Source organism: Choloepus didactylus, chromosome 4 (assembly GCF_015220235.1).
Source record: "Choloepus didactylus isolate mChoDid1 chromosome 4, mChoDid1.pri, whole genome shotgun sequence".
NCBI lineage: Eukaryota > Metazoa > Chordata > Mammalia > Pilosa > Megalonychidae > Choloepus > Choloepus didactylus.
This window is the reverse complement of record NC_051310.1, coordinates 13,731,358-13,754,252: the sequence shown is the minus strand read 5'-3', so window position 1 is coordinate 13,754,252 and position 22,895 is coordinate 13,731,358. Positions and strand designations below refer to the sequence as shown.

At 38.1% G+C, this 22,895-nt stretch overlaps 1 protein-coding gene across 6 annotated transcripts in view; it reads left to right on the top strand.

The window, feature by feature from the left end:
- Positions 1 to 22,895, top strand: part of PPP4R4 (protein phosphatase 4 regulatory subunit 4) — a 221,815-nt gene that overhangs the window by 122,892 nt on the left and 76,028 nt on the right. For all 6 annotated transcript variants that reach the window (XM_037831974.1, XM_037831972.1, XM_037831971.1 and 3 more), the window contains 4 exons: positions 2,372 to 2,519; positions 2,997 to 3,070; positions 4,522 to 4,628; positions 5,425 to 5,532. In XM_037831974.1, coding sequence (XP_037687902.1) covers positions 2,372 to 2,519; positions 2,997 to 3,070; positions 4,522 to 4,628; positions 5,425 to 5,532 — 437 coding nt within the window. The remainder of the gene's footprint in view (positions 1 to 2,371; positions 2,520 to 2,996; positions 3,071 to 4,521; positions 4,629 to 5,424; positions 5,533 to 22,895) is intronic.

Below are 22,895 nucleotides of genomic sequence, written 5' to 3'. Positions count from 1 at the left end.
GAAAGATTAGTTTTCCTAAAATCACAGATATGAAACTTTGTTTTGTGACTGTAACTCATATACAATAACCAATTATATTATAACTAATGTTACTTTATTAGTTATAAAATAGGCATACAAGGGACATTTCCATAATTTTCATGATTGATTAAACAAAGTAATACTTTTAGCTATTTTTATTCACACACACACATAGACATCTAGAGAAATATTGGTAATATCTTTGATGAAGCCTATTTATAAAGACTTTTTAAAACATCTCTTTGGTGTATAGAAAACTAATCTAATATAGGTATTAACTTTCAGTATGCCCTTTAAAATTCTTTAAATGGTGAATGGATATGACTATGGACACAATTAATTTTTTTTTTAAATCTTCATTTTATTGAGATATATTCACATACCACGCAGTCATACAAAACAAATCGTACATTTGATTGTTCACAGTACCATTACATAGTTGTACATTCATCACCTAAATTAATCCCTGACACCTTCATTAGCACACACACAAAAATAACAAGAATAATAATTAAAGTGAAAAAGAGCAATTAAAGTAAAAAAGAACACTGGGTGCCTTTGTCTGTTTGTTTGTTTGTTTGTTTCCTTCCCCTATTTTTCTACTCATCCATCCATAAACTAGACAAAGGGGAGTGTGGTCCTTATGGCTTTCCCAATCCCATTGTCACCCCTCATAAGCTACATTTTTCTTTTTTTTTTTTTTTTTTTTAATATTTCACTGATTTTTTTTTAAATCTTCATTTTATTGAGATATATTCACATACCACACAGTCATACAAAACAAATCGTACTTTCGATTGTTTACAGTACCATTACATAGTTGTACATTCATCACCTAAATCAATCCCTGACACCTTCATTAGCACACACACAAAAATAACAAGAATAATAATTAGAGTGAAAAAGAACAATTGAAGTAAAAAAGAACACTGGGTACCTTTGTCTGTTTGTTTCCTTCCCCTATTTTTCTACTCATCCATCCATAAACTAGACAAAGTGGAGTGTGGTCCTTATGGCTTTCCCAATCCCATTGTCACCCCTCATAAGCTACATTTTTATACAACTGTCTTCGAGATTCATGGGTTCTGGGTTGTAGTTTGATAGTTTCAGGTATCCACCACCAGCTACCCCAACTCTTTAGAACCTAAAAAGAGTTGTCTAAAGTGTGCGTAAGAGTGCCCACCAGAGTGACCTCTCGGCTCCTTTTGGAATCTCTCTGCCACTGAAGCTTATTTCATTTCCTTTCACATCCCCCTTTTGGTCAAGAAGATGTTCTCCGTCCCACGATGCCAGGTCTACATTCCTCCCCAGGAGTCATATTCCGCATTGCCAGGGAGATTCACTCCCCTGGGTGTCTGATCCCACGTAGGGGGGAGGGCAGTGATTTCACCTTTCAAGTTGGCTTAGGTAGAGAGAGAGGGCCACATCTGAGCAACAAAGAGGCATTCGGGAGGAGGCTCTTAGGCACAATTATAGGGAGGCCTAGCCTCTCCTTTGCAGCAACCGTCTTCCCAAGGATAAAACCTATGGTAGAGGGCTCAACCCATCAAACCACCAGTCCCCTATGTCTGTGGTCATGTTAGCAACCATCGAGGTGGGGTAGGCCAATACCCCTGCATTCTCCACAGGCTCCTCAAGGGGGCACTACATATTTTTTTCCTTGTTTTTCGTTTTTTTTTTTTAACTTGCCTTTCTTTTTTAAATCAACTGTATGAAAAAAAAAAAAAAAAAAAAAAACTTACAATAAAAGAACATTTCAATTAATTTTTTAAAAAATGTATCCTTATATTTAAAACATTCTTCTTTTAAAAAACAGTTTACTTCATGGTCATTTATGTTCTTGTCAGTTGTTTAAAGGGTAGAAATAAGTCAATTTGCACAACCTTAAGTGTATTTCTTTTTTATAGTAGAATGCATAATGTTTATCTTGAAGCAGGAATACAAATAATGAAAACGCATGATTGTTGAAGTGTTTACATTATTTTAGTATGTAGGAAAACAAACTATGTAATACAGATAGCAAAATTGAAATTGGAATCTATCAAAAACACCTACTCTATTGTTTAGAGATTTATGTACTGTTTTTATATTTCATTCAGTAAAGCACATGAACTTCTATTTTATAAATTTCTAAGACATTTAAATTTTGTGTGGTCTTATGAGTAAAATTAACAGGAGTAGATTAATATAGTTTTCTTAAAGTAATAAGGGGAAGTATATACCTTTAAAGGTCTTATGTAATTATTTTGTGCAATATGACTGTATTTAGTTTCTATAACCTTGGATTTTTAAAAATTATAATTTCTGAACTCTCATCTGTGTAAATAGCAAACTCTTTCTTATTATGCAGGAAGTCCTGCATGTTGCAGGAGTGGAAATGCAGTTAACAGCTGCAGTATCGTTTTTGACCATTCTACAGGAAGAATCAGTATCCATTCATGCATATGCCCACTCCTTCTTACAAGTCATTCTGCTGCATCTGGAACACAGGGATGCAGGTCAGCAGCCTGGCATGTTTAGGTGTATGTTTCTTATGTGTGGGCCATGATGTTATTTGAATCCTGTTAGCCTCGATGATGATAACTCAGTGAGGCCATGCTGCCTAAGAGTTGGTCAATAGTGTGACAAAATTGCAAAATTCAGCCTACTTGAATGCTGAAGACCCATTAGTTCACCTTATGATTTACTTTCTTTTCTTTTCTCTTTGGTTTTTTTCTTTGCTTTATGTGATTTATATTTACAGTATTATTATACAGCAAAAATGCAGTTTGGTTTAAAGATACCTCCACATATTATTTTTAAAATTTAAAACAATAATTTTTCCAGATGGCCAAGACAAAAGAGAAACTTCTTAGAATATTCGTAAAAATAATTGTTCCTATTTTATCATGAAATGTTATAGTAACTATTAATAGCTGATTCAAAACTAAATTTGTGAGACATTTAATTTAGCATATTATGTCTGTGTCAATCAGGTGTCAGCAATGCATGGCTGGAAACTCTTCTATCAGTAATTGAAGCATTGCCGAAAGAAACCCTAAGGCATGAGGTAAGGCTTTTTTTTTTTTTTTTGTAAATACTAATAAGTAAGTCGCTAAGGTTTTTATTTCCAAAATGATAGTTAAAAAAAGAATAAAGTTATTTCCCATTCTGAAAGTAACACATGCTCATTACTGAAAATTTGAGTAAAACAGAAAATAGGAGGAAGAAAAATAATCTGTACTTAAGCAAGCACTTTTAACATTCTGATGTGTTTGTTGTATTTGTTGCAAATACTTTTCCCAGCTTTTCGTTTGCCTTTTAATTTTCAACATTGTTGTGTATACCCTTCTCTAAGGGATTAGTAAATTAATATGAAAGAATAGGAAAAATAGAAAGGAAATTTATCTTCTAATAAAAAGTTTTTGCATCCTTTGACCATTATCCCTATACATCTTTCTTTTCGAATATGTCGTGATTGAAAGAAATGGCTATCAGTCAGTAGTGAAATGTCATCTAAGTCTTTTATTACCCTCGTAGAGTTTATGGTGCTATCACAATGCCAAAATAATTGCTTGAGAATTATTTTTATACTTGATGTCAAACATCTCAGTATTATAAATATTTAAGTGTTGGAGGTAATGTAGAAGCGTTATTTATTTTTAAGAGCAATGTACAGTAGAATGCAGGGTTTACTCTAGAATGCTATGTGATTATTTAATTTGTGGTTTTATGATGTTAAATATGCATTTTATTTTATTTCAAATCTTTCACCTTTTAGATTATGTTTATAATTATGTATTGAGTAATTCTGGCTACTTTTTTGAGAGGAAATTGACTAGTTAACTCTTTAATTAAGAGTTACAGAATTTTAGAACTTGGAGGGCTCTTAATACCACATATTCTAATGTCCATTTTACATAGATAATAAACATGGGGATGAGAAATACAAAGATTACTTGGACAAATTAAAGAGCTGGGACTTGGATAAAAATCAGGGTCTGATCTTCATAGTTCTTTACAGTACATCATACTGTTAAGAGTTGAGTGTACAACATATACATAATACAATGTGAGACTTGTTATATTTGACAGAATTGCTAAATAGAATTAATTTGAAACTATAATTTTTTGCCTCCCTTTAGGATAAATATTAAAAACTATATGGGATAAAAATAATTTTCAGGGTATCTGATAATTAATTTGCCTATTTCTTTTGAAAATGAATATTTTGGCATTATACTCCATATGCATACAGATCATTGTGCAATTCCCCATAAACTTTAGTTCATTTTTTTTGTTCCTTATTATTTTTGATTGTGTAATTTATCATTATTTTTATCTTAACTCCAAAGGCAAACAAGGTCATATGGGTTATGAATAACCCTGTACCTCGAATTTTAATTTAAGTTCTTAAAAAACACTTAGGACATTAAAATATTCTTTGAAGAAAATAGCTGACTTTAATGGCAAGAATGTACAAAACTTTGTAAATTTGTTCTCTGAATTTTTTCTTTTTAGATTTTGAATCCACTTGTTTCCAAGGCACAACTTTCCCAAACAGTCCAGTCTCGTTTAGTTAGTTGTAGAATTTTAGGAAAATTGACCAACAAATTTGATGCCCATACGTGAGTATTTCTATATAATTTCTTGTCTAATTTATTAAATTAAATTTATTTAAAATGTATAATGACTCTGATTAACAATTACATTAGATTTGCATTATTCCATATTGCATGAAAGTTTAGTTTATTAACTTTATAGAATTCTCAGACAGAAGTCTGCTTATTCAGTTGGATTTTTTCTTGATCTCATGGCTCTTGAAAATCAATAAGGTTAACTTCTTTTTTTTGTAATTTACACCTTAGTCTTCCCTGCCCCATATTTAGTGTGCCTTTGAGAATAAAATGGCATTGTCATATATCTTCAAAAATTGGTAAACATCTCATAAGGATAAAATTTCTGCTTTCTTACATTATTCTTATGAATTCATTATTTTGAATAATTTATCTTAATTTGAGGTTTTATGGAGAATATTTATAATTCATATGTTACTCCATGTCTGAATGATAAATTCTAATTAGGGAATGGAATGTTGTGTAATTGTAACACAGGAGTAAAGTATAAAATTAATGGATATTTCAATTGATGGTTGCTAGAGTCAGATATTCCATTTGCTACAGGCTTTCATTTTAGCTGCAATTCAAATGCTATTACAAAGTTAACCATTTAAAAAAATTATATACCAGTAGCTGATGATAACATCCAAATGTAATATGTGTAAAAATACGTTATTGAGTATAAAACTATATATTAAAGTATTATTTGTTATTAAGGTAACAGATTTTGATGATAATTGTCTAGAAATATTAATTACTCTGAAATATTCATCCATTTGCATTTATATTTCCTTTCATCCCTCAGCATTAAAAGAGAAATTCTTCCCCTTGTAAAATCACTCTGCCAAGATGTAGAATATGAAGTTCGATCTTGTATGTGTCGGCAATTAGAAAATATAGCCCAGGGCATTGGGTAAGTATACTTTCAAAATCTTTATGACACATTTTAATTTCTGTATTGCCAGCCAAGAATATTATATTCCTGTATTCCATGAAAGTATGCCATTGGAAGGCTGTACTTTGTATGATCTTTAAAAATGATCATGACAACTACCTCCTGATGTGTATGTGAATTTAAAAGATAAAAATGGTGGTAGGTATTCATTTTACATTAATTTTTTTCCTTCTCGCCTTAGTTACTTCATCATTCCAAATATCCAGACTCATGAAGGGAACATTTTCTAGTACAAACCATGCTTGGAATATTGTTGTAGCATTTCTTCTGGCTGGCAGCTATATTATTGTTAGTTTCAGATGGGATTACTCTAATGGAAGCCTTTCTGTGTCTCTTATACAATTCTAAGCTTCCACTGCCTGCTTTTTTGCTCTCCTTTCCCTTCGAGTGTGTGAAGCTCGGGAGGGAGAGACATAGGATAACCAGTCTCTTCTCTTCACCTATAAAAACTGATCTCATAACAAGCTATAAATATGATATTGAAAGGAGTTTTATCTAAAAACCATCTCGGGAAATATAAAATATATATATATATATATATATTTTTTTTTTTTTTTTTACGGACCTTAAATCAGTTAAAAAAAACACATTGGAATCTCTCATTCTTAGTAGAAGTTGCGCTGATTTTCACCTAGTTCTTTGTTTCACAAGCAAGAGTAATCAAGGTGTGACCATTTGTAGGCCAATATTTAAGGCTTTCAGAAGACTTCAAAATGTCACACAGATTCAGCATACAGGAGCATACTTTGTCTTGTGTCCTCCCTTGCTAAGTAGAATTTATAGTATGCTTTAGAATATATGTTTAGAATAAGGGTTATGTTGGAAGCTTAACGCTTCAATTCCCTTACTTTGATCTCACACTTCTTTCTGATAGGTTTTCTAAGCCTAGGCTGAATCTCTTGGGATCATTGTGGACTATAATTAATGCAATCTTGTATGAAAAACCTACAGCTAATACCATTCTTAGTGGTAAAATATTGAAAGCTTTCCCCCTATGATCACGACTAGGCAGGGATGTCTACTCTCATCACTTCTATTCAATATTGTACTGGAGATTTTAACCATTGAAATATGACAAGGAAAGGAAAAACCCTAAAAGGTCTGAATCTCTGAAAGGAAGAAGTAAAACTACTTCTATTTGTAGATGACATTACTGTTTACGTAGAAAATTCTTAGTAATCTACTATAACTGATAAATGAATTCAGAAACGCTTTAGGATACAAGATTAATATTCAAAAGTCAATTGTATTTTTATATGCTAGCAGTAAATATTTTGAAAATGAAATTTTAAAATTCCATTTATAATAAACTTTATTAGATATGCAAGCCTTCTTAACTAAAAAACTACTGAACAATGCTGAGAGAAATTTAAAAAACTTGAATAAAGAAATATGCTATATTCATGGATTGGAAGAGGCAAAATTGTTAAAAATGTCAACTCTCCCCAATTGATCTTGGAATTCAGTGCAATCTCAGTGAAAATTGTAGCAGGCTGTTTTGTGGAAATTGAAAAGCTGATTCTAAAATTTATATGGAAATGCAAATGATCTAGAATACCCAAAGCAATTTAAAAAAGAACAGACCCTGAACCTACTCTTGAGTACTTACGGGATATTTGGGGGATGGGGAGTCAGGAGCTTCCACACCTGGTTAGGCTTATTCCCTACCCCCAGCCCAGCCCCAGGAGTCAGACCCTCCACTGGCCTCACCCTTTGGAACCTCATAACAGTTCTGAGCCTTTGACCATCACAGACCCCTCTCCATGCCCAGCTGCCTGAGCCAGACCACAGTCTGGGCTGCGTCACATGGGTCTAGCTCTGGGCCTCACCTTGGTGAGGGGTAGGGTTGGGGTGGGAGTGGGGTGGGGAGATTAGGCCCCGGGCCTACTTCAGCAGAGAACTTATGGTTGACACTGGACATCACTGCTCCCAGGTGTCTTAGTAAGGGGTAGAAAAGGTGGAGGATAGGAAGGGAGGTCACATGTCCTCTGTTATGTACCCCAGAAAGGCCATGTTCTTTTAATTCATTCCTGTAGGTGCAGACCTGTTGTAGGTAGGACGTTTGGTTAGGTTATTTCAATTGAGATGTGACGCAACCCATTGAAGGTGGGTCTTAATCCTTTTATTGGAGTCCTTTATGAGAAGATAAAACACATACAGAAGCAAGAGATGAATTTAAGAGAAGCTCATGGAGAAAAGCCCCGGAGAAGCTAAGAGAGGACCCATAGAAGCTGAGAGGGGAAGCCACTGGAGAACCAGAATCTCAAAGCAACAAAACCTGGGAGCAAAGGACCAGCACATGCTGGCCATATGTCTTCCCATGTGACAGAGGTGTCCTGGATGCCAGCGGCCTTTCTTCAGGTATCCAGGTATCATCCTGATGATGCCTTGAATTGGACATTTTCATGGCCTAAGAACTATAAATTGTTAGTTAATAAATCCCCAGTTTAAAAGTCAACCCATTTCTGTAATATTGCATTCTGGCAGCTTTAGCCAATTAAAATACTGTCCTTTCCTGCCCCCCCCCCCCAAAAAAAAGGACAGAGAAGTTATACTGCTTGATAGCAAGACTAACAATAAAGCTATAGTAATCAAGAGTGTAATGTTGGTGAAAGGATAGACATATGGATCAGTGAAACAGAATAGAGTCTGAAATAAATCCACCCATATATGGCCAATTGATTTTTTTTAATAACAGCTTTATTAAGATATAATTCACATACTATAAACAATTTACCCAAAGTGTACAATTCAGTAGCTTTTAGTATATTCACAGGGTTGTGCAACCATCACCACAATCAAGGTTAAAACTTCTCATCACCCCAAAAAGAAACTTCATACCCATTGGAAGCCACTCCCCATTTTCCCCCAACTGTCCCCCCAGTCCTAGGCAACCACTTTCTATCTCTTTAGGCTTCCCTATACTGGATATTTCATATAATGGCATCATACAGCAGGTGGTCTTTTGTGTCTGTTTTCTTTAACTTAACTCAGTTTTGTGTAGACATATATTTTCATTTCTCTTGGGTACATACCTATGAGTGAAATTGCTGAGTCATATGATAACTCTATGCTTAACCTTTTGAGGAACTGCCAGACTGTTTTCCAAAATGGCTACACCATTTTTACATCCTCAGCAACTTTGTATGAGGATTTCTATTTCTCTCCATCCTCACCAACACTTGTTATTATTTTGTCTTATTATTATAGCCATCTTAGTGGGTGTAAAGTGGTATCTCATTTTGTTTTGATTTGCATTTCCCTAATGGTTAATGATGTTGAACATCTTTTCATGTGCTTATTGGCCATTTGTGTATCCTCACTGGAGAAATATCTACTCAAGTCCTTTGCCCATTCTTAAATTGAGTTATTTGTCTTTTTATTGTTTGGTTGAAAGAGTTCTTTATATATTCTGGATACTAGTACTGTATAATATATATGATTTGCAAAATTTTCTCCAATTCAGTGGGTTGTCTTTTCACTCTCTCCATGATGTACTTTGCAGCACAAAAGTTTTTAATTTTGTTGAAGTCTGATTTACCAGTTTTTTATTTTGTTGCCTTTTTTTTTAAATATGGTTTTTGTTGCATTTTTTTTCTTGTTTGCATTGATTGTATTTTTTCCCCAATACCACCCTATTTTTAACACCTTTCAAGGTTGACATTCATTTGTTCTCCCTCATGTGAAAACATATTTGTACATTTTATCACAGTTGTTGAGCACTCTAGGTTTCACTGAGTTACACCATCCCAGTTTTTAGCTTTCCTCTTTCCCTCTGGTATCCCATATGCTCCTAACCTTCCTCTTTCAACCATACTCACAGTCATCTTTGTTCAGTGTACTTACATTGCTGTGCTGCCATCACCCAAAATTGTGTTCCAAACCTCTCACTCCTGTCTTTTCCTATCAGTCTGTAGTGTTCCCTTTAGTATTTCCTTTAGAGCAGGTATATTGTTCATAAACTCTCTCATTGTCTGTTTGTCAGAGAATATTTTAAACTCTCCCTCATATTTGAAGGACAGTTTTGCCAGATATAGGATTCTTGGTTGGTGGTTTTTCTCTTTCAGTATCTTAAATATATCACACCGCTTCCTTCTTGACTCCATGGTTTCTGCTGAGAAATCCGCCATAGTCTTATCAAGCTTCCTTTGTATGTGATGGATCCCTTTTCTTTTGCTGCTTTCAGGATTCTCCCTTTGTCTTTTTTTTATTTTTATTTTTATTTTGAAATAATTTCAAACATATAGGACAGTTGCAAATGCAATACAAACGCCATACAGAGAACTCCAACACCTCTGCACCCCAGATATCCATATCTACCAATTTTACATTTTGCTACCTTTGCAGTACCTTTCTTTCTCTTTCCCTCCTTCCTTCCTTCTTCCCTCCCTCCTTCCCTCACTACTCCCCCTCTTTCTTTCAACTATATCTATTATCTTTCTATCGATTATCTATCTATCCATTTATCATCTTCTGAACATTTGAGAGCAGGTTGCATATATCATACTCCTTGAACTCATAACACTTCCATGTACATTTTCTACAAACAAGGGTATTCACTTAATGTCATTAACTTAACTGCAGTTAGTTCAAGAAAATTAATATGGATATAAAGCTTAAATTTTATATTCCAAATTTTCCTTATGCCCCCTTTGAGCTTTTCTCCTCCATTCTTAGATCCACTCCAGTATCATATATTGCACTGATTGTCTGTAACTCTTTTTTTAATGCAATTTTATTGAGATATGATCACATAAGATACAGTCATTCCAAGCATACAATCAGTTGTTCACCGTACCATCATATAGTTGTGCATTCATCACCACAATCAATCTTTGAACATTTTCATTACTCCCAAAAATAAAATAAAAATTAAAGTAGAAAAGAACATTCAAAATATCCCATTCCCTTCCTCCCCCATTGTACATTTACTTTTTGTTTTGAAATAAAAGAAAATATTTTTCATTAATGAATAATTCAAGTGACATAATTTTACCATTACAATCAGTTGCCCCTGGGTACCCTCATACAGCTGTGCATCCATCACCACACTTAATTTCTGTTCAATTTTTAGAATCTTCTCATTACTCCAGACAAGAAATAAAGTGAAAGATGAAAAAAGAAAAAATGAAAAGGAAACTCAGATCCTCCCCTATCCCCAACCAACCCCCCTCAATTGTTGACTCGTAGTGTTGGTATAGTACATTTGTTACTGTCCATGAAAAAACGCTGAAATACTACTAACTGCAGTATACAGCCTGCAATAGGTATATATTTTCTCCCTATATACCCCTTTATTATTAACTTCCAATTGTATTGTCATACATTTGTTCTGGTTCATGGAAGCGATTTCCAATATTTGCACAGTTAATCATGGACACTGCCCACCACAGGATTCAGTTTTATACATTCCCATCTTTCAGTTTCCAGCCTTCCCTCTGGTGACATATATGACCCTGAGCTTCCCACTTCCACCTCATTCACATGCCATTCGGCACTGTTAGTCATTCTCGCATCTTGCTACCGACACGTCTGTTCATTTCCAAACATCCAAGTTCATCCTAGTTGAACATTCTGTTCATACTAAGCAACTGCTCCATTCTTAAGCCCCGTCCTATATCCTGGTACGTTATATTTCATGTCTATGAGTTTACATATTATAATTAGTTCCTATCAGTGAGACCCTGCAATAATTGTCCTTATGTGTCTGGCTTATTTCACTCAGTATATTGCCCTCGAGTTTTGTCATCAACCTATTTTTTTTTATATGGTTTTGTTCACTCACCATACATTCCATCCTAAGTAAATAATCGATGGTTCTCTGTATGGTCATATATTTATGTGTTCACCACCTTCACCACTATCTATATAAGGGCATCTACATTTCTTTCACAAGGCAGGAGGGAGAGTCAAAGAAGGTAGAGAGGCAAAAGAAAGGGGAAAAAAAAATGACAGCTAAGAAGCAGCAAAAATAAAAATAACCTCAAATCAAAGCAGAGCAAAGAATCAGACACCACCACCAATGTCAAGTGTCAAACATGTCTCCCCTATCCCCCCCTCTTATCTACATTTACCTTGGTATATCACCTTGTCAAATCAAAGGAAGCATAGTACAATGATTCTATTAGTTACAGTCTCTAGTTTCTGTTGATTGCATCCCTCCCCCAATGCCTCCCCACCTCCAACACCCTGCAAGGTTGACATTTGCCCATTCTCCCTCATAAAAGAACATATTTGTACATCTTATCATAACCGTTGAACACTTTAGATTTCACCAAGTTACACAGTCCCAGTCTTTATCTTTCCTCCTTTCTGGTGTCTCACATGCTCCTAACCTTCCTCTCCCAACCGTATTTATGGTTATCTTTGTTCAGTGTACTTACATTGTTGTGCCACCATCTCCCAAAATTGTGTTCCAAGCCACGCACTCCTGTCTTCTATCATTCTGTAGTGCTCCCTTTAGTATTTCCTGTAGGGCGGGTGTCTTGTTCACAAAGTCTTTCATTGTCTGTTTGTCAGAAAATATTTTGAGCTCTCCCTCATATTTGAAGGACAGCTTTGCTGGATATAGGATTCTTGGTTGGCAGTTTTTCTCTTTCAGTATCCCAAATATATCACACCACTTCCTTCCTGCCTTCATGGTTTCTGCTGAGAGATCCACACATAGTCTTATTAAGCTTCCTTTGTATGTGATGGATTGCTTTTCTCTTGCTGCTTCCAGGATTCTCTCTTTGTCTTTGACCTTTGATAATCTGATTATTAAGTGTCTTGGCGTAGGCCTATTCAGATCAATTCTGTTTGGAGTACGCTGCACTTCTTGGATCTGTAATTTTATGTCTTTCATAAGAGATGGGAAATTTTCATTAATTATTTCCTCTATTATTGCTTCTGCCCCCTTTCCCTTCTCTTCTCCTTCTGAGACACCAATGATACGTACATTATTGAACTTTGTTTCATCATTAGGTTCCTGGAGACGTTGCTCATATTTTTTCATTCTTTTCTCCATTTGCTTATTTGCATGTAGGCTTTCAGGTGTTTGTTCTCCAGTTCCTGAGTGTTTTCTTCTGCCTCTTGAAATCTGCTGTTGTATGTTTCCATTGTGTCTTTCATCTCTTGTGTTGTGCCTTTCATTTCCATAGATTCTACTAGTAGGTTTTTTTGAACTTTTGATCTCTGTCTTATATATGCCCAGTCTTTTCTTTACAGCCTCTATCTCTTTTGCAATATCTTCTCTAAACTTTTTGAATTGATTTAGCATTAGTTGTTTAAATTCCTGTATCTCAGTTGAAGTGTACATTTGTTCCTTTGACTGGGCCATAACTTTGTTCCTCTTAGTGTAGGTTGTAATCCTCTGTTGTCTAGGCATGGTTTCCTTGGTTATCCACATCAGGCTTTCCCAGACCAGAACAGGCTAAGGTCCCAGAGGGAAGAAATATTCAGTATCTGGTTTCCCTGTGTGTCTTAGAAAATTGCTCCACCCTGTGATGCCTCAGGTCACTGTGCTTTTCTGCCCAGCAGGTGATGCCTGTTAGCCTGTAATTCTTGACTGGTGTGAGGAGGTATGGCCCTGTTCCCCCAGGCTCTGGGGTCTGGTTCTGAATGGAAAGGGCCCCACCCCTTTCCTCTTAGAGAAGATAGACCCCCTAGGGGGAGGTCATTAGCATTTCAATGGTCTCGCTCTCTGCTTGTGCTATCTCCATCCTTCTCTGAGTCACAGCACTGGGAACTGAAAATGTCTGGGGCTTTCTCCACTGAGCCAAAAAAAAAACAGATAGTCCCCTTCAGACCCAGTCCAAGCGACCCTCTGGCTCTCAAGGTCAGTCGTCACCCAAAGCCTCTGTCTGTTTTTTGGGGATTCGTACCTGTAGTTCACATTTGCTACTTAAAACCCCAGTTGGAGCTCAGCTGAGCTATATTTGCTTGCTGGGAGAGAGCTTCTCTCTGGCACCACGAGGCTTTGCAGCTCAGGCTATGGGGGAGGGGGTCTCACGACTTAGATCTGCAGGTTTTACTTACAGATTTTATGCTGTGATCTTGGGCATTCCTCCCAATTCAGGTTGGTGTATGATGAGTGGACGGTCTTGTTTGTCCCCCCGCAGTTATTCTGGATTATTTACTAGTTGTTTCTGGTTTTTTTTACTTGTTCCAGGGAGACTACTTAGCTTCTACTCCTCTCTATGCTGCCATCTTCCCTCCTGTGTCATTAACTCTTAATTAACTCTTTTTTTTTTAAAATTAACTATATCAAAAAAAATTTTTTTAAAAAAAGATATACAATAAAAAAACATTTCAAACAATCTGTAACAAGGGGGTAAGAAAAAGACAACTAACCTAAAATAATTACTTTACTTCCAACATGTTCCTACTCCACCCCAAGAAAACAACCCAGTATAGCAACATCTCTGTGAACTTGTTCCTACCATACCCATCAGAAATTAACAAACCACAGTTATTCCTGGGCATTCCCAGAATGTTAAATTTACCCACAATAGCCTATCTGTTCTTACTGGGTTATCATTCCCCCTTCATTAATTGCTGTCTTTCGCTAGTTCCCCTACATTCTACATTATAAACCATTTGTTTTAGGAGTGTGTTGTTTAACCTCCAGGCGTTTGTGAATCCTCTTAAGTCTCTGATGGTCACTGACTTCCAATTTTATTCCATTGCGGTCAGACAATGTGCTTCGAACAATTCCAGTTTTTTTAAATTTATTAAGGCTTGTTTTATGTCCACCACATGGTCCACTCTGGAGAAAGTTCCGTGATCACCAGAGAAGAATGTGTATCCTGGTGACCTTGGATGTGATGTTCTATATATGTCTATTACATCAAATTCACCCATCAGATTGTTTAGGTTTTCATTTTCCTTATTGGTCTTCTGTCTGGCTGATCTATCTGTAAGAGTGATGTGCTGCAGTCTCCCACAATTACTGTGGAAACATCCATTGCATCCTTTAGTTTTGCCAGTGTCCATCCCTTGTATTCCATGTCACCATGATTGGGTGCACAAACATTCATGATTGCCATTTCTTCCTGTTGAATTGCCCCTTTTATTAGTATGTAGTGGCCTTCTTTGTCTCTCCTAACATCCTTGCATTTAAAGTCTATTTTATCTGAGATTAATATTTCTACTCCTGCTTTCCTTTGGCTCCAGCTTGCATGAAATATTCCCTCCATCCTTTCACTTTCAACTTCTTTGTGTCCCTGTGTCCAAGATGAGTCTCCTGTATGCAACATATTGGTGGTTCATATTTTTTTGATCCATTCTGCCAATCCATATCTTTTTTTATTTTGAAATAAAATCAAAGTTATAGGAACAGTTGCAAAAACAATACTAACCCCATATAAAGAATTTCCTCATACCCTGACCTCCCTCCCCCGATAGCTCAATCCACCAACCTTAACATGCTGTCACATCGCTATTTCTTTCCCTCCCTCCCTATCTATCATCCATTATCTATTGCTCTGTCTTCTGAACATATGAGAGCTAGCTGCACACATCCTTGAACATAAAGTATAATTCATGTATACACTTCCCATGAAGAAGAACATTCTTTTATGCAATCCCATTAAGCGCAGCTATGAAGTATAAGAGATTCAACAATGATACAAAGCTTACATTCTATATTTCCTTTTCCTTATGTCTCAACTGTGTCCCTTTGGGCCACCTGTCCTCTATCCTCCAATCCCATCCAGGTTCATCCTTGGCATTCAATCATCATCTATTTAGACTGTCTTTTTTAAATTTTTATTTTGTTTTTCAGTTGTGGAAACATATATACAGCCTAAATCTTCCCATTCCACCGCCTCCCTTGCCTTCCATTAGTGGGATTAATCACCTTTAGAATGTTGTAATGCTCTTTCCCACCATCCATTACTAGAAATTTCCCTTCACCTCAAACAGCAACCCTACACTCATTTCTTAACTCCCCATTGCCCCTTCCCCCATTTCTCTTAACCCAAACTCTACTTTTCATCTCTATGGTTATATTCTCTGATAATTTCTTTGTGTTTGCTGTGGGGGTTAAAATTAACCTCTTAAATCCATATCAATCTTGTTTTTCTTTGATGCCACCTTCACTTCAATAGGGCACATAAACTATGTTCCTATACTCCTTCATTCCCCCACCTTTATATAGTTGTCTAAAATTACATATTTTACATTGAGTTCAAAACCACTGATTTGTCATTAGAGTTTGTGTAATTTATATCATGTAGGAAGTAAATAGTGGAGTTACAGTTCAAAAATTATTGACTTCTATTTGTATTCCATTGTGGTTGGAGAATGTGCTTTGAGTATATTCAATTTTTTTTTTTTTAATTTCTTGAGGCTTGTTTTATGTCCCAGCTTATGGTCCCTTCTGGAGAAAGATCCGTGACCACTAGAGAAAATGAGTGTCCTGGTGCTTTGGAATGTAAGGTACTACATATTTCTGTTAAAATTCTCTATATCTCTTTCTCCTAGGGCTCCCTTTAGAATCTGAAGTAGGGAAGGTCTTTTATTGGCAAAGTCTCTCAGCATTTGTCTGTGAAAAATTTAAGCTCTCCCTCGAATTTGAAGGAGAGTTTTCCTGGATAAAGTATTCTTGGTTGGAAATTTTTCTCTCTCAGAATTTTAAATATGTCCTGCCACTGCCTTCTTGCCTCCATGGTGGCCGCTGAGTAGTCACAATTTAGTCTTATGTTGTTTCCTTTGTATGTGGTGAATTGCTTTTCTCTTGCTGCTTTCAGAACTTGCTCCTTCTCTTCAGTATTTGAGAGTCTGATCAGAATATGTCTCGGAGTGGGTTTATTTGGATTTATTCTATTTGGAGTTCGCTGGGCATTTATGCTTTGTGTATTTATATTATGTAGAAGGTTTGGGAAGTTTTCCCCAACAATTTCTTTGAATACTCTTTCTAGACCTTTACCGTTCTCTTCCCCTTCTGGGACACCAATGAGTCTTAAGTTTGGACATTTTATTTTATCTATTGTTTCCCTCAGATCCATTTCAATTTTTTTGATTTTTTTCTCTGTTCTTTGTTTTGTTGTTTCATTTTCTGTTCTGTGGACTTCTAAGACACTGAGACATTGTTCAGCTTCCTCTAGTCTTGTATTGTGAATATCCAGAGTCTCTTTAATTTGGCCAACAGTTTCTTTTATTTCCATGAGATCTTCTATTTTTTTTATTTACTCTTGCAATGTCTTCTTTATGCTCTTCTAGGGTCTTCTTTATGTTGCTTATATCTTGGGCCATGGTCTTCTTGATGTCCTTTAAATCCTTTGCCATGATTTGGTTGCTTGATTTTATTTCTTTGATTAATTCTGCGAGGAACTTTGTTTCTTCTGGTAACTTGATTTGTGTGTTTGGAGTTGGATTCTCCATATCATCTGGTTTTATCATATGCATTGAGATTTTTTGTTGTTTTTGGCCTCTTGGCATTTGCTCTGCTAGACAGGATTCTTTCAATTTGTAAGAAAAAACCTATCTAATTTTTCAGAAGCCCAGTTTGGTGACGTACACTTTCTCTAACTAACCAGCAGATGGCGTCTGTGAGTCACCTATACCTCTCAAGTCAATTCTCCACCTTGTCCCCACGGTGTGTCGGGAAATGATTCTTGTGGGATCCAGCCAGAGAACTCAGCCTGGGTGTGTTGCTGGAGCCCTCTGCCCTGAATGCGGGGCGCTTGTACGGGTGGCCAGGGAGGAAGGACAGCTTCAATATTCAAATCCCCTCGGTTCCCAGAGGTTCAAGGCTGCTGCAAGAGTCCAAGCCTTCATTTCATTTCAGCCCCAGCCCCTCTCTCTCGCTATCCCACAAACCACAGGACTTGGCGTAGTGTCCCTGGGTTCTCCGAGTGGGTCCCCCCGCCCAGCCGCGATCCTCCAGGACCTCTGCCGAGGGAATGCCGTGCTATGTCACCAGTGCGCGCCGTCCCTCAAGGGAAGCCCTGGAGCGCCGGGCCGTGCCGGCTCACTTTCAGCCTGATGAAAAAATGGCCGAACGGGGCATCTCCACACCCCCCTCCTCGCACAGTTCCTCCTTCCCAGCTCCGGGACAACTGGCGTGGCTCTGGGCTGTGGGCACGGCCCCCGGCAGGAGTTTATCCAGCCCTCCTGGGAGCCAGCTGCTAGCCGCGGGGTTTCTTTTGGCTTCTGGCTCTCCTCTCCGTTCCCCCAGCCCCAGGGATATCTGCAGCGGGCTATCTTCCAGGCCAGACACCGAGAGGCCGGCCGAGCCCCCTCTTGCTGTGTTTTACTGCGTGTTTCCCACAAACACAGCTGCAGCCGCTCCTGGGTTTTTCCCTTTTATTTTTTTATTTTTTTTTTATTAAAAGAGCCCGTCAGTCTCCAGACGCCAAACCCTGGCTTCCCCAGATCGCCGTGCGGCTGTGGGACTTCCAGCCAGCTTACTCACTCATTTCAGAATGCGGACTCCCAGTTTCACCAAATATACAGCCCCTGGGAACTAGCAGAACTCGTTCAGCTGGCGCATTGCTGTAACCAGTATTCTGGGTCACTCTCTGGTCCTTATGTACTGTTTCTCATGGAGGTGTTCCTTCGCCCTGTCTCACCTAGCTGCCGTCTTAGTTTCTCCCTCCATATCTTTTAATTGGGGGTTTAATCCATCTACATTCAGTGTTATTACTGTGAAGGCATTTCTTGAATCAGCCAACCTATCCTTTGGGTTATGCTCATCAGATACATTTTTTCCCTTTCTCTCTTAATGTCCTTTAATGGGCCAACACTGAATCTCTTTAGTACTGAACCTCTCTCTGTATCCCTCTCTCTCCTTTGTTTCTCTGTCGGTAGGGCTCCCTTTAATATCTGCAGTAGGACAGGACTTTTATTAGCATAATCTCTCAGCATTTGTGAAAAATTTAAGCTCTCCCTCAGATTTGAAGGAGAGCTTTGCTGGGTAAAGTATTCTTGGTTGGAAATTTTTATCTCTCAGAATTTTAAATATGTCGTACCACTGCCTTCTCACCTCCATGGTGGCCGCTGAGTAGTCACTACTTAGTCTTATGTTGTTTCCTTTGTATATGGTGAATTGCTTTTCTCTTGCTGCTTTCAGAACTTGCTCCTTCTCTTCAGTATTTGACAGTCTGATCGGAGTATGTCTTGAAGTGGGTTTATTTGAATTTATTCTATTTGGAGTTCGCTGGGCATTTATGCTTTGTGTATTTATATTGTGTAGAAGGTTTGGGAAGTTTTCCCCAACAATTTCTTTGAATACTCTTTCTAGACCTTTACCCTTCCCCTTCTGGGACACCAATGAGTCTTGTATTTGGACATTTCATTTTATCTATCATGTCCCTGAGGTCCGTTTTGATATTTTCAATTTTTGTCCCCATTCGTTCTTTTGTTCTTTCATTTTCCATTCTGTGGTCCTTGAGGTCGCCGATTCATTGTTCAGCTTCCACTAGTCATGTACTATGAGTATCCAGAATCTTTTTAATTTGGTCAACAGTTTCTTCTTTTATTTCTATAAGATCATCTATTTTTTTATTTACTCTTGCAATTTCTTCTTTATGCTCTTCTAGGGTTGTCTTCATGTCCTTTATATCCTGTGCCATGCTCTTCTTCATGTCCTTTGTATCCTGTGCCATGGTCTCATTGTTTGTCTTTAGTTCTTTGATTAATTGCTCCAAGTACTGTGTCTCCTCTGATCTTTTGATTTGGGTGTTTGGGTTTGGGTTATCCATATCGTCTGGTTTTATCATATGCTTTAAAATTTTCTGTTGTTTTTGGCCTCTTGGCATTTGCTTTACTTGATAGGGTTCTTTTAGGATATGTAGGATTATTCAAAGACGAATCTCTAATTTGTCAGATCTACAGCTTGGTGGCGTTCACTTTCTCTAACTAACCAGCAGGTGGTGTCCATGAGTCACCTATTCCCCTCAAGTCAGTTCTCCCCAACTTTGTCTTTGTGGTGTGTGGGGGTCTGATTCTTGTGGGGTCCAACTGGTGCACAAAATTTGGGTGTGTTGTTGGTGCTGTCCGCCCTGAATGTGGGATGTGTGTCTGAGTGGTTAGGGAGGGAGGGCCACTTTAATAATCAAACCTCCCAGGTGTTCCTGGAGATCTAATGCTGTTGTAAGAGTCTAAGCCTTCATTTCAGTCTTGCCACAGATTGTCTCTGCCACTGACCCACGAGTCTTTGGTATTGGCGTATTGTCCCTGGGATTTCCGAGTGGGTCCCTCTTCCAAACTGTGCCCTTCTAGGGCCTCTGCTGAGGGGAGGTTGTGCTACATCACAAGTGCATGCCGTCCCTCAAGGGAATTTCTGGGCCACCGGGCCATGTAGGTACGTTCCCAGTCTGCTGTATGGGGTGTGTTAACTTCCCCCTTTTTGCACACCTCTGCCTTCCCAGCTCTGGGACAATTAGCTGTAGGTGCACAAAAGGCTATTGTCCATGCCTGATATTGTGGCATGTGCACGCGATGCTGGAAACACTTCCTGTCACACTGGGTTTTTTGGTGCGTCTCTGGGCTGTGGCTCCGGCACCGGGCAGGAGCATTCCCAGCCCGCTGGGAAGATGGCTGCAAGACGCATGGTTATTTTCCCCTTTTGGCTCACCTCTGCCTTCCTTGGTCTGAGACAATTAGCAGTGGGTACACAAAAGGCTATCTTCCACACCAGATATAGAGGTGTTCGCGCAGCCTATTCCTGCTGCTCTTCGGTGTGCAGTTCTTGCTGCCGTATCTGCAGCTGCTTTTGGGTTTTTTTTAAAAAAAGAACTAGTCCGCCTCCAAACGCCAACCCTCGGTTTCCCCACACCACAGCATAGCTGCCAGATATTCAGCGGCTTACTCACTTGTTTCAGAACACAGACTCCCGCTTTCACCAAGTGCGTGATCCCTGTGGCTTTAGCAGACCTTGTCCAGCTGGTGCATCACTGGAACTGGTATTCTGGGTCACTTTCTGGCTTTTATCTACTATTTTTCATGGAGGTGTTTTTTTGCCTTGTCTCTCCTAGCCGCCATCTTAGGTTCTCCCTCTCCCTTTGTCTTTGACGTTTGATAATCTGATTATTAAGTGTCTTGGCATAGGTCTATTTAGATCTATTCTGTTTGGGGTACGCTGTGTTTCTTGGATCTGTAATTCTATGTCTTTCATAAGAGATGGGAAATTTTCGTTGATTATTTCCTCTATCATTGCTTCTCCCCTTTTCCCTTCTCTTCTCCTTCTGGGACACCCATGGCATGTACATTCATGCACTTCATGTTGTCATTTAATTCCCTGAGATGTTGCTCATATTTTTCCATTCTTTTCCTTATCTGTTCTTTTGTGTGTAGAATTTCAGCTGTCTTGTTCTCCAGTTCCTGAATGTTTTCTTCTGCCTGTTGAGATCTGCTGTTGTATGTCTCCATTGTGTTTTTCATCTCTTGTGTTGTGCCTTTCATTTCCATGGATTCTGCCAGTTGTTTTTTCAAACTTTCGATTTCTACCTTATGCTCACCCAGTGTTTTCTTTATCGCTTTCGTCTCTTTTGTTATATCTTCCCTGAACTTGTTGATTTGGTTTTTGATTTGATTTAGCATATTTCTTTGGAAATCTTTAATAGATTGTTTCATTAAAATGAAACAATATCTCAACTGTATCTTGATTGAGGTGTAAATTTGTTCCTTTAACTGGGCCATGTCTTCATTTTTCCTAGTATAGATTGTGGTTTTCTGTTGTCAAGGCATCTGGTTTCCTTGTTTACCCAGTCAGATTTTCCCAGACCAGAATGGGTTCAGGTCTCAGAATGCGGTTATATTCAGGGTGTATCTTGGAGGAATGACAGACTTTCCTGTGATGTTTCCAGTCGCTGTGCTTTTCCTAACCTGCCTAGCAGGTGGAGCCTGTGCCTGTGGCTCCCAACTGGTGTAAGGAGGTGTGGCCTCCTCAGTTTCTGTTTTGGCTGTTTTCCCCCAGGCTCTGGGGTCTGGTTCTGAAGGGAAAGCTGGGCCCAACCTCCTTACTCTTAGGGAAGATACACACCCTAGGTAGTTATCACCTGCATTTGAATAGTTTCTCTGACTCTGTTATCTCCACCCCTGTCTGGGTCAGAGGGCCGCGAACTGAAAATGTCTGTAGCTCTCTCTTCTGAGCCCCTCAGATTGAGAGAGAGAAAAAGGGACAGAAAGCCCCCTTTTGAAACCAATACACAGGCCTACAGTTTCACTCATCGGCCCGAGGTAACACCTGGTCTTCTGGGCTCCCCCTCCCAGGATAGATGATTCTTCTGGTTCTTTAAGGTCAGTTGTCACTAAAAGCCTCTGTCTGCTCATTGAGGGTTTGTAGCTTGTATTCAGCATTCCACATTTGTTAATTAAAACCCCAGTTGGAGCTCAGCTGAGCTTATGTTCGCTCGTTTGGAGAGTGCTGCTAATTTCTAGCACAGCGAGGTTTTGCAGCTTACCCTGCTGTGGGGGGAGGGGGCTCTCAGCACAGTTCCACAGCTTTTACTTACAGATTCTATGCTGCGATCTCATTCCTCCCAATCCAGGTTGATGTGCGATGTGTGGACAGTCACAGTTGTCCCCCAGCAGTTATTCCAAATTATTTAGTAGTTGTTCCTTGTTGTTTATTGGTTGTTCCAGGGGACTGACTAAATTCCACTCCTCTCTATGCTGCCATCTTGCCCCTACTGTGGCCAGTTGATTTTTAACAGAGGTGCCAAAGCAATTCAATGAAAAAAGGAAAGGCTTTTCAAAAGATGGTACTTGAATAACTGGATATTCATAAGCAAAAAAAAGAGCATTGACTTCGTACCATACACAAAGAGTAACCTGAAATCTATCATAGACCTAAATATAAAAGCTAAAACTATAAAGATTCTTGAAGAAAATATAGGAGAAAATCTTTTGCATCTTTGGGGTAGGCAAAGATTGTTGATGTAGGTTAAAAACAAAACAAAACAAAAACACGAACCATAAAATAAAAATGTGGTAAAATGGACTTTTAAAATGAAATTTTTTTGCTCTTTAAAACAAAAAGACAAGCCCTGGAATGGGAAAATTATTCACAATACATCAAACAAACAACTTGTATCCAGAAAATTTATAATAAGAATTTTTATAACTCAAGCATACAGAACTCTTACAGGCAACCAGTTAAGAAATTGAACAGATGTGCAAAAGATGTACAATGACCAGTAAGTACATGAAAAGATACTCAACATCATAAATCGTAATGGGAAATGCAAATTAAAACCATAATGTTGTATCACTACTATTTTAGTTTGCTAAAGCTGCTGGAATGCAGTATACCAGAAATGGGTTGGGTTTTTCAATGGGAATTTATTAGGCTACAAATAAACAGTTCTAAGGCCATGAAATGTCCAAATTAAGGC